Source organism: Anser brachyrhynchus, assembly GCF_964034855.1.
Source record: "Anser brachyrhynchus genome assembly, chromosome: 1".
Lineage (NCBI taxonomy): Eukaryota > Metazoa > Chordata > Aves > Anseriformes > Anatidae > Anser > Anser brachyrhynchus.
Window position 1 is genome coordinate 87,265,228 of NC_137694.1, and position 13,041 is coordinate 87,278,268.

At 41.0% G+C, this 13,041-nt stretch overlaps 1 protein-coding gene across 16 annotated transcripts in view; it reads right to left on the bottom strand.

Annotated features, from left to right (window-relative positions):
- Positions 1–4,284: 4,284 nt before the first annotated feature.
- The window catches only part of VGLL3 (vestigial like family member 3), a 47,543-nt gene continuing 38,786 nt past the window's right edge, over positions 4,285–13,041 (bottom strand). For all 16 annotated transcript variants that reach the window (XM_080594374.1, XM_080594372.1, XM_080594369.1 and 13 more), the window contains one exon: positions 4,285–10,244. In XM_080594374.1, coding sequence (XP_080450500.1) covers positions 10,201–10,244 — 44 coding nt within the window. In that variant the 3' untranslated portion in view covers positions 4,285–10,200. The remainder of the gene's footprint in view (positions 10,245–13,041) is intronic.

The window sequence follows — 13,041 nt, forward strand, 5'->3', positions numbered from 1 at the left end:
CATGTGTACCTAGGCTTCAGCTCCCTCTGGCTAAATAAGGGACTTGAAGCTGCAAAACTGTCACCCCTTCCTAAGAAAAGGATTAAATTCAGGAAACTAAGACTCATATGCTGGTGACTAATGTTTCGTTTTTTGCTGTGTGTTGTGCCTTGCATTACCACTCTTGGGTGGCCAAGATCAATTGGACCCACACCGTGACCCACCTCTACTGAGAAGCGGTTGCTGTGCATTGCCTTCAGGGCACATGCTGCTGTGATTTGTAGAAAGCATGCTTCATGATGAAGTATGAGGTTCTTCATGGAAGTTTGGGCAGTCTTTAGGGCAACACATAGACCCAGCCAGCCTCCGCCCTCCTTGTCCAGTGGGAATCACAGAGAAGTGATTATCTTGGAACAGATGCAGAGGCTTAAAAAAGAGGGGATGATGGAAAAAAAACATTGCACAAAGCCTCCTCACGTGAGCAATGAGTACACCCCACAGCTGTTAAATTTGTTTTGCATATTTTACATATTTACATACACAAAATATTTCCAAACATCCCTGTGTTTATTTAAAACTCCATCAGTAACACATCTTGCAGAACAGATCCAATGCAAGTAGATTCACCGCGTGACACTTCCCCACATTGGTTTTAAGATGCATTAGGTGTCCAAACCTGTTTCTACTGAAGTCAACAACAGCAGCAAATCCCAGAATCCCAAAGGAAGAAGATTGAAATCTATAATCTTGAACTGTTCACCTTACAGCAAAGACCTTCAGCCAACCAGTCTGAAAATGAATGAGGCAATGCTTCTAAAACAACGACAGCTGGTACATTAGAGAACGGGATTTTTTGCTCACATGTCACAGATGCCAGTTGCTTGTGGGTGGGTGGTGGGGGTGGGTTGGAATGGGAATAAAACCTTCGAAGGAAGGGCTGAATAGCCTTCCTCAGATAGCGTAGAGAAGTCAAAAAATCTACTCAAGATCAGAAAGAGTTGTTTAGCTTCTCATATAGGAAAAATTCAGCTTAAAAAAGGTAGAGTGACACCCATGTCCACGTTCACTTTGATGATCAGTTCAGGAAAGATCAACTAATCAGTGGAGGAAGAATTCGGCCTTGAAAAATTCTGTTTTTAGTTTGCAATGCCTCCTTTTTCTTCCAACCCAGACAGCCAGGCAGGGAACTGGGCAGCCCACCAACTCTAGACACCTTTCTGTGGGCGCTACACAACTTGAAAATGGAAAAAAGTCATGAAAAAGTGCACAGGGATGGCTTCCCACATACTCGCCCTTGATGAGAAAGCCAATGAGGAAAGGAGCATGAGGGCGATGATGCTGCTGCACGCCGCCTCCTCAAGCTTACTTGTCAGGTGGAGCAGGAGTTGATCTGCCAGAGCCAAGGAATTACTTCTCCACAAAAGCAAACCTAAAAGAAAAGGGTGAAGTAAAAGCAGGGGTAGTTGTGCAGCTTGCAGTTTCCATTCGGCATTGGCTCTGTTGCTCAGAAGACAAAGCAGGGCTGAAACAACACACTAGCAAGTGAGGAATATTTATACAGACTGCCACCACAAAACTGCTTTACTGATGAGCCTCTACAGAAATCATTCCCATTGACATAGATGACAAAAAATAAGCTCATACTCTTAAAAAGGACATTTGAGAGAGACTAGGGAGTTTCCCACTGAGAAAGTTCCTTGAAGTTGAATTTTCTCTTTATCTATCCCCACCAGTAAAGAATAGAGTGCTATTCTTAAAAGGGAACAGATTTCTTGGTTTTGGCCAGATATAGAAATCTTTGTTGCTATATTTGGCTTCCAATGTAGAACTCTCTGCTTGCTGGTGGGAGGAGGAAATTAGAGCTGGTGTTATTCATAACTAAATGGGCATGAAAAACAAACCACCTCTCTTTGAACTTTAGTGCTACTATGGGCATTCACGTAACAAATCATTTTCAATGACTGCAATACCTCTGTACATACAATGGCCAACATCAAAACGTTATTACCCACTCATTTTGCCATAGTGATAAACCATTGCAGATGTACAGTTATTGTGAAGGCAAAGACATCGGTGTAGTTCCTGGTGTTTTTGTTTTTTTTTTAAATTTAAATAGCATTTCTCACTTCGCTTGAAATAAAGCAAAAGTGATGTTCTGAAGGAGAGAAAATTACTGGAAGGCTGCAGCATCCAGCCCCCCTCCTCTTCCCAACAACCCCAAAAAAGAAATCAGCTAAATTAATTGGCATCCCAGCCCAACGCACAGCTCAGCCGTGAGGAATTCTCACCAGATGTCTCAGTCCCCACCCGGCCTCCCACGTCACGCAGGCAGAATAATCCCTCGGAGCCCGAGGTCCTGCTGGGACAACTGGCCCTGCTACGCCACAGGTCCCCATGGAGGGCTGAAGGAACCCCTGGACCACCAGACCCTACCCCAGCAGCTGGCCCCTGGCCATGCCTCCCCACCAGTGCAGCAGATGCCAGCCTTGCTCCTCACACTTTCCATGGCATTTCCCTCATGCCCTCATAGCAGTCTGAGCATTGCTGAGGTCCCTCCTGGCACCAAGGGAAGCGCCTCCCCCTGGCATCAGTCTGGAACCCAGTTTCCAACTAATAAAACCCCGAATCAGATTTATTAGGATGTAAATGATGAGATTCTTGATGGATGTAAGATCACTAAAGTCAACTGAGTGGCACCAATATACATGAACAGAGGCTGTAGCTTGGCATGAACAAAACCAGTGACAAAATAATGCTCCCTCTTAAGCATCCCTTCCCCTCCTCTTGCTTTGTGATACAATGAGATCATATAGAAATAACAGCCATGAGCACCTGGAAACCAAGATGTGAGGCAAGGCCACTGGAGCCCTGCTCTAGTAGAAGATGTTACAGGGAAAAGAAAAAGCACTTCAGCTAGCTCATCCTCCACATTAACGTACTGTTGCTGCCTAAAATGCATTTGCTTCACTGAGGATATATGTGATTGTCTTAAACCAACGGGGCTCTCTCATCTTTCCTCACAGACTAAACCACAGTGTACACAGCTCACTTCAAAGAAAGAAGTTTCCTGCAATGTTTATCCTAACTTTTTCTTGACACATAGTTTGTCCCAAATTTCTAAGTCCCCACACTATTCTTGCATTTTTTGATGGCTGTCACATCCACCTCTACTTCTTTCATGTATAAGCCAAGCAATCGTTAGGCTTTATTTGCTTATTTTGAAGTGGTCCCCATCCCATCTTCATCTCTACTGTGCATGCAGACTGTTTTTCTCCCAGTAGCTCCCAACCCCATTCTCTCCTACAGGAAGATTTGAACCCAAACTCCTCCTTCCCTGGCCTTCCTCTCCTTAAGTTTCTGGCAGCTCCTCTACCTTTTGCTCATGGCCCAAGAAAGAAGAGGGTGATTTTGAGCAGAGACAAAGCACTCTGCTTGCTGTCCAGTCCTGGACATGGTGCCTGGAGCAGGACATATGGGAAATTCCTGCTCATCTACTGATGCTCTGAAACAGAGTACAGCCCATATGGTCAGGATCTTTACAGAATTTTGCAACTAAACTCTTAACAGCTCCCTGCTGATCGCGTGCAAGTGGCAATTTTTCAAAAGCTCAGTGCTTGGCCAAGCTTTGGAGGTTTCCCCCCACCCCCTCTGCTGGAACAGTAAATGATATATCTGTGACCGAAACATCAAACCTTCAGACCTCGATCCAGAACACAGACATGCAAACATTTCATAATTAAACAGCTGTAAAATAATTTTAGCAAGGGCAAAGTTACTTCCTTAATGGGAATCACAGAACTTTGCCGTTAAAAAATAATAATAAATCAATTTGAGTAAATAACTTTCATGGAAAAATTCTACTTGATGACCATCAGAATAGCAACAAAATTCAAAAATTAAAAGGCTCATACACCAAGAAGCATCAGATAGTGATTCTACTAGGTGTGATTTTAAAGTAGCCTCTAGTACTAAAGCAACTTAAAAAGACATAAAGAAACAAGTAAGACATCAAAGCAGAAGCAAATGACAGCGTCTGAACTGGAAAGCCTTATATGCTAGGACTTCACTCTGTCCAATTTCAGTAGAGGACCATCTTAGAACACTTGTTTTCCAGGGTTTTCAACAGGAAACAAACCCTTAGCTGTAAAAATTATTCTCATAAAAAGAATAGAAACTCAGGATGCTGTAATTTACAAAGAGATTTATGAGTTCTTCAGTTGCATTAGAATAAAAATAAAGCACTAGCTAATTGTTGAGAAATACAGACCAAACCAAAAATGCTACATTAAAAATATAACAATAAAATTCACATTAAATTATTTATTCAGTAATTAAAACAGTGACATTTTTCTTTATACAAAGTCCCCCACCAGTTTTGATGAGAGGGATGAAATGTTCAATGGAATTTTGAGGGAAGCAGGGTTGGAAATCAAGTGGGGAAGGAGAGAAACCCTGATTTGACAGATGGTTTTAAAAGATAGCTACAAACAGCTAGCAGAGAAAGTGCAGCATAGTTCTGCAGATACTTTACTATGATTACTGTAAACCTCAACTGCTATAAATACTGGTTTTATATAGGTACTAGTTACCTGAGCCCAAGCCCACTGGAATCAAGGAGGATTCCAATTTATATCCACTGATGTTGGACCAGACCCTGGGCCTCCACTTTGTGTCAGCCAATGCTGGACTGCAGTTCAGGCATTCACGTCTGGTCCCAATGATCTCAATGCCATCAAAGACTTACATAGACACTGAAGGAAGGAAGCAAGGATAGGGCTCCTGTAATGACCATCATCAATGATGCACAGCTGATCCATCTTGAAGGCTTGTGCCTTTGAGTGGGTGCATAAGAACTATGATGTTTTAATTATCACTGTCTCTAAATGACCTCTACTAGATGCTAAAAGCACCATGCAAGTTCACAGGGAACTCCAGGCACTGGAGGATGAAGATGGTCCCATCATGGAGACTGCAGAGCGGGAACAGCCAGAGGGTTACATGCACTCTGCAGACCAAGAGCAGCTAAAATACAGGTTTCCAGGGATATCTTTAATTCCCCTTGGCATGCAGTTCAACATGTAAGAGGGGACAAGTGTAAACCTGCTAGTACAGTCTAATGTTAATGCGTTGTGTAGTGGCTGCCCAACCATCAGCATACAATGCTGGAGAAGATCATCATCTTTGCTAACAGCATTACCAACCAGCTCAACCTTTGCAAGAAGACCCCTCCTGCCTTTCCTGTTTCAGGGACTGGGATTTTGACCTCGCCCCAGCACAAGTCCCTTAGGCTTTAAAGGGAACTCTTCTTGCATCATAACTGTCTGATTGTGCCCATAGGGCTAATATGTAAAAGCAGTATTTATTTTTAAATACCATCCTGCTTTACATGAGATTTCAGTTCCAAACAACACGCATCAACTTTTTAAAAAAATCTACACACACAATTAATATTTATCATTCAAATAACCGTTAAAAGCACAAAGGCAAACATATTAAAGCCAAGAAATCAATTTAACATATATATATTTCTAAACTGTTTAAAAGAAACGTATGTTGCTGGTCCATTGATATGGAGAAAAACATTCTACCTGAAATTATTTAAAAGAATTGTATTCAACATGATATGTTTGTCTGCTGAAAGGCAACATATTGCACCTCTCTACATAACTCTGCTGACTTCATGGTCATCTTTATACATAAAACAAATCAGGGCTTTTGAAAGGTTGGGCTGAGAGGTATGGGGTTGTTTTTTTCACTTTTTTTTTTTTTTTTACAAGAATGGAAAAATTCCATTCACTCCTGAGGTTATGGAGAATGCAATAAAATATCTTTTTTGTTGTTTGTTTCAGTCAGAAATTTAGTGATGTCATTCACTTCAATTCCAAATGACATGCATTTGAAGCATGAGGGTGGAATAGAGGGAACTAGGTATAACTGTGTGTGTAAATATATACACATATATAAGGAAATGGGAGTGAAGAGCTAGACATACACAATAGGCTGGAAGCAGAAAGGTTGGGTATGTGCAAGGCAATTGATCATAAGTACAGGTGGGGAGACACAACACTCCCTTCCGTCCCACAATCTCTGTTCTCAAGAGGTGTGCAATCAGTCTCTCTCTCTGAAAGCTGCAAAGAGATTCATCCCCAAAAGCATGTTTGAAGGCAGGAGAAGCAGAAGGTTGAGAAAACCCTAACATTCACTGAAGACTTTCACATTGTGAAAGAGGCATCAGAAAAGCCGGTAACTGAATTTGTGTGACTGGTGAGGAGAGGAATTAGAACAAAGTGCATTTTACTGCTGTCAAGTGTAGCTTATTCAGGTTACCAGAAATCAGATCTGCTGGGTGTTCAATAGCTGTAGTATAGCATTCTCTTGTTAGGATTGGAAAATGCAGCTGAAACAAAATGGATATTTGCTTTTCAAAAACTGGTGGTCAGGTGGAACACCCCCAGTCTTCAAGCAAACAAGAAAAAAAAATTGTCAGCAGATTTCTCAACATTAATAAGAATGAAATAAAATCCTGGACAATTTTAAGAGTTTAGTATTTAGATTTTCTTGAAATAAAACAATAGTTTCCCTGTGTTGTCCCAGAAATAGTGTCAGAGTACATCATGTTTTTGTAAGACCTCAAAAAATGAATCATTCACTTTCTTAGTACATCACTGGAATTCACCACACACAAAAAGAATGAAACAAGTCCTTTAGGAACACATTAAGACATAACTTGCCTGTGACCTGATTTTAAGGGCCCTTTGGTAGCACGAGCAGCCTTATCATTTTTTTTTTTTTTTTATTTTTCACTGCCATCAATAAGCTGTAACTGCAACATCATGAGCGAGCACTCCCCTCTTCCTTCAAGAGCAATACCAACATAGCATCTGCTTCTCATAAGAACATTTGTGCGTGTAAGTGTGCATGTATATGTGTACGCATGACAGAGAAGCAAATCTGCTGAATTTAACTTAAAAATGTGTCATAAGCCTTTTTTCTTTCCTGTCATTCAAATCACAGGTTATATAAGAAGGGCTACTGCTATGTACTTGTGCTTTTACTTTCATCTCATTTGTTAGTACAGGGGACAGTTAGTTACTGAGGAAATTTGTCTTTCAAAGTCAATTGACTGGTGCGTGAACAGCTGTAGAAAATAGCAGTTTTTTATTGGCACTTGTCTCCCAAAACCTTGCATATTTATACAAGTACTTTAAGCACAGTCACAAGTTCAGCAGTGGAAGCCGCTGAGCAAAACAGTGCATGACAGTAGTCCTTGAAGAAAGAAGCAACAGAATCATCACATATCCACTCCCTTTAGCCATCAACTCAATAAAACAGTCCAGAAAGGAATTCCAGTGCAAACTTCAGGCTTGATTGTTCCTGTCTCATTCTGCTTTGACAACTACAGGGAACAGGAGGAGATCCTTCACCATCTGAGCTTGCAAAAACAAAGACAATGAACAGACTGCTCTTGCTAGACATTAACTATTTCAGGAAGTCAAACATACTACATATTAAAAAGAAACACTGCCTTTTGTTTTGCTCACCCTGTCCCAAAATCTCCAACCCTGATGTTCAAAGAGTTAAATTACAACTTTTCTTGTTGTTTCTCTTGTGACACATTGCCTCTTTGCCTTCCAGCTTTGCCAAGTTCAGGGAAAAGTAATAATAATAATAATAATAAATCTTGTGGGTTTTTTTTTCCAGTATTTCTAATACTGTAATAATTCCCAATTTTTAATCTATTTCAGAAACTCATATTCCTGAGATATTTCCTGAATTATACTGTTCTGATAAATAAAGAAGCCATGAAGGCTTTTGTTACCTTCCTTCCCATGCACTTTTCCCATTCCATCACTAATTCATTGACAAACCGAGAAGCTAGCTCCACCAGAGCAGCAACAATATATAGAACTGTCATGAGAGTGAAACTCCTTAAGGAAGAAATGCTGACAGACTATAAGGACAAGAGGTGGGGCTGAGGGAGAATAATATTTAATTCAGCATCCCAACACACTAACAACAACCCTATTATTTTTAGGTAATATTTAAGAATAGTCCCTTCAACAGTTTTACACTGTCTCAAACGTCGTATCAGCAAGATACATGATTAAGGGTCTTACCAAACTGTGATATAATCCTACTGCCCACAGTGCCAGCATATCAAGCCCTCTCATGTCAAGGGAGAACTCAACACCTCATAGGATCAAGTTCGAAAGCTTGGAGAGAAGAAGCAGTGCAGGGAGGAAGGCCTGAATTTCAGACTGGCAGACACATCCCAACACTCCCCCTCGCCTTTCACACACACCCCCATGTGGTGTCCACCTGACAAGCCTACATTCACAATGTTCACTGCCTTAAAAGCATTTTTTTTTTTAAATGTCTTGATGTCTATGGTCTTGATCTCCATGTAGCTGGTTTGCCTTTTAGACAGTTACGTCTGAAAACAATGATAACAGAAATATAATATGAGAGCCCTGGGAAATATTACAGTGGGATCCCAAAAATATTCATTCACTGAAGGTAAACAGAGTAGAAAGGCAACATTTCCAAGCAATAGCCAGGATTTGGCAACCTAGGCCCTGATCCTGTACTCAGTCCCACCTAAGCACATGCTGTCATGTTGCTGGAGTTACCACCATGTTGCTGGGCCTGGAGGCTGATCCACCAGCAGCCCATTGCAGGATGTGGGCTGTTGAGGGCAATCTTGCAGCCCTTATTCAGGATTGGATCCTGCTCCGCCTTGGCTTCAATTAAAGTCATTATTAATCAGGTCAGACTCAAGGCCCAGGACAGAAATGGGGTTTCCCAAACACCTTGCAGTGTGCTGTGGCTAGATATGGCCATATAATTTCCCAGTTCATTCTTACCCTGACAGCAGCAAAGCCCAGCTTTTGTGCATGCTGAGCACATACAACTTCTTATGACATTCAAGAGCTGTAGCTGGGGTCCCCTAAGGCCCCCAACAAATCTTAGGTTAGGCAACCAGATTTTGACATCGACAGGCGTTGAAAGTGTCAGCACTTCCCATGAGGTTCTCAGCAGACAGATCAGGCCATGTGAAAACATTTTGTTTCTGCAAGTCACACATTTTTATAAAATTTACATTTCTATCCTAAACATTCATGTTACAGGTTAAAACCCTTGAAATAGCTTAGCGGAAAGTCGTGCCTTGTGACTTAAAATATGAGTATGCTAGCAGTTACAATCACTATGAGCATCTGAAACACAACTCATAGGTGACTGCATTCATCAGCTTCTGTGGATCATGGATAAGGTCCAAACTCAGGTCTGATAAAAAAAATCCATAGAAGTATTTGGTCCATTTTGAAAGAATGGATGGGTTGGAAATGCAGTTTCTGTAACCCCAGGCTTTGCTCCATGTTAAAGGTGTTTGCAAATTTCTGACAATCAGTACAGCACTAAGCTGTCTTTAGAAACAAGAAAAAACACACCCTTACTAGAATCTAACACCAGCAGGAAAAATGTTTGGCTGAAACTTTAGGTGTGAATTATACTTGCTTAAGCTAGAACTAGAGGACAAAAACATCAAGATCTAGTAATGTGGAAAGAAGGAAGGTTTAGCTCTTTAAAAAGAAGGGAAAGATAGATATTTGAGGTAACAAAACAAAACAAGAAACAAACCCAAAATGCACAAACACATCACGGACATCTAAAAATAGCATTTTATACATTTTTTGCCAGTGCTTCTCTGAGAGCAAGTTCTTTAAACAGAACTTAACAATTTTACAATTTTTTTTTTAAAAAAATATGTCATCCTAAAATAGCCCATCAATCCTTACCCAAACTTTCTGTATTTCTACAAAAATAGATGCACAAAGAGCTACAAAATAACGTATTCCTGAAAGGAGGCGCACTGTAGTCAAGGGAGAGTCTTTTTCCCTGACAATTGAAACTGTTCATAAAAATACCAAGCTCAACAAAACAAAACACTGTTAAAGTAGCAGAAAGGAGTTAGGTTGCCCAGCTGCAGCAGGCTCAGATGAGGAAAGAAAGAAAAGCGAGTTTGTCTGTTTGTTTGTTTTCCAACTCTGTGGGACCCATAAGTGGCCTTAAAAATAAAAGGCTCAATAGCAAAACCAGAATGGTTGGCTCTTCATCTTCATGTGTGTCCTTTGCCCTGTGCAGAAGGAGTCAACGATGGTTATATTGCCCGCCCAGCTGCGCTGACTCCAGCTCTAGATGGTCTTAAGTTATATCTAAACTTCAGAACCACGAAGTTTCCTTGCTCTTGTCCTGATGCTGTAGACCTGGATTTCAGAAAAGAAAAGTAACATTTAAAATCTGATACAGCTGCTTCCTCCCCCTCCCCAAACAAAAACAAACACAACTTACCAGCCTAGTGGATTCATTAGTAACATTGCTATTGCTTCAATTTTTATAGTTTATTTGGGACGAACTTAAACCCCACTGAAGTTTTAGACTGTCTCAAGCAGTTCAGGAATGCTGGTAAATGTGTGCTTCCTTGTTTTGGCCTCATTTGGAGAGGAGCATGGCGTGATAAAATCATCCTGCGAGGTCTGTGCAGGCTATCCACTATGGAACAACATCATTTTTCCTGATAGGGGCCAGCTATTGACTCTATCTCTTTTCAAAAAGATCTGTAACACTTTAGGATCTCACAGTTTCTATGGTATTTCACCTTACAGAGGAGAGAGGTAAAATGTTCCCGCAGCAAGTACAAAACCCAAATAATTTCACCTACAGAATGTCAGATTTTTAGCCAAGAACGGCTAGTGCTTCCACATGGGAAAAATTAATGATTTTCAGCTTGCATTTGTTATGAGTTCTTCTAGCATTTTCCTTTATAAAAAGTGAGGACTATCTAATAAATGTGGTGCTATGTTGTGGCTTTAGCATTATGGACTTGGAACCTGTGTTATAATCTGGGATTTCTCTACTCCAGAGGGATTCAATCTTCACTAGATTTACACCCAACAGGGTGGATACCTAAAATCCAGACAATAGAGGGGGAGGTGGGGATGAAACTTCCCAAAGAAGATATGGTTTTGCTCATTTATAGGGACAGTAAAAAGGAGAGGTGCAGGCGCATACTTTAAGAGGCAGTAAGGAACTTAAGCCTTACTGATTTAAAGCCTGTCCCTTGATGTTTTGACCCAAGAAAATTAAATTTCATGAAATGAAGGTTCACTTCCCAATATAAACCACTGCTGTGTAGACAGCAATTCTCTGTTCTGCATCGTGCAATATATTGTCCTGCTATACCAAGACCAATGCACCAACTACCTAATCTGCTATGATTTTAAGGCCAAATACACCACTAATATAAATAGATGCAACTGTAACAGACTACAGTGGTGTTACAACTGCTGAAGTTGCCTGTTCGGTAACCTGTGAGAATTAAAGATGTGCTGAGACGGCTCACCCATTTCCATATCTGATCACACAGCATAACCCAAAGGAAGACTCATGTTTTTAGAAAGCCTTCCAACAGGCCTGATGGATTCAGATCCATCCACCAAATCCTCGATGTAGAAGTACAGTTATATCGCTAATGATGACCAACATGTGAGAGCTGAGCTACAAAGCTATTAATAGCCATGTGAAAGATTACACCACATTGCTCCATCCGTGTGAGGACTCCCAAGCAGTGCCCGAACACTTGCATGTCCAGCTGCAACAAGGGAAAGCAGAGCACACTTCTTGGGTGGCTCTCTGCTCCTTTTCATATGCACTTACACCTATTTCTTTAAATTGGAAAAAAAAAACAAAACACAGGACATCTGTCAACTAAAGCATGCCACACTTGCAGACTTCTTACTCAACGAGGATGCTTCCTTTTTACTTATGAGTTAGGTGTTTTCCTGGCAGTATCACTCACAAGCAGAGACATAATAAACTACTGTTAGTTTCCTTCAAAGCTCCCTTACAGTTAGTGATGACAATTTTTTGTTATTTTTCCCCTTTTTATTTTTTTAAAGCAAAGATAATAATAATAATAATAAATAATAATAATAATAATAATAAAAAGGGGAGTCAGACAGACAGCAGAAACTTTTCAGAGTGCAAGGAAGTCATTTAAGTTTACCAGTGAAGCACTACAGGACACCGGAGGCAACGCAAGCTGATGAGAAGAGAAATAGATTGTATGGTTCATACCGGTTTAAAAAAATATATTACACACACCTCCTTAAAAGGATGTACACCTGGCAGTAATGACTGGTAGAAGGGGAATAACCAGCTGACTAGACACCTTCCTAGTTAAATGTCTTTGCAAGAAACAGAAAAAAAAATGTAACAAGGAGGTTTAAGATATAGCTATTAAGTTCAAACAGCCACAGAAAACAATCCAAAAAAATGAAAGTTGCCTTAGCTACAGAACTGAATGTGAAACACTTTCCATGCCTTTTCCTCATTATATTCCCATATCCTTTATGGCAAGGCTATCTGCACTTCTAACATGTAATCCAAGTGCAGCCCTGCTACTAACCAAGAGCAGTAGCTTGCAGTTTGCCGCTAGAACAAATATTTTCCCATTTGCAAAGACACCCTCGCTTGTGTTGTACAAGCCAGTAATTCCACAGCAGAACTCTCCATCTCTGAGATGCCGATGCAGCTAACTGCCACACACACGGTATGCGGGTTATGTGGGAACATCTAAACCAGCCTGATGAAGTGTGACCAACCTGTAGCATGTGTGAACGGAGACAACTCTACGGAAGGCAGCAGACTGACCGCTCAAATTCTGTATTCAACATGACCCACTGATTTACAAGCATTTCCGAAGTGGACTTTCCATAGTTAGCCAGGACTAGAGAATATCTATTAATTCTCCCAAATATAAGGACAGACAGATGTGCACCTCAATTTTAAAACAAAATTACAGCCCTCAGATATGCCAAAATCCTGCTCTGCTTTTATTATGCTGGGGTTACAGGAAACCTCTTCCAGCACATCTGTCCAACAGCAGGGCAGGATATCCTACCAGCAGACTCCGCAGTAGCAGGGCAAGTTGCTCTGCTCTTCTATCCACAGGGCTGCCAGCTGGATCTGACCGACCACCTGAAGAGCGCCTGTGCCCACTGC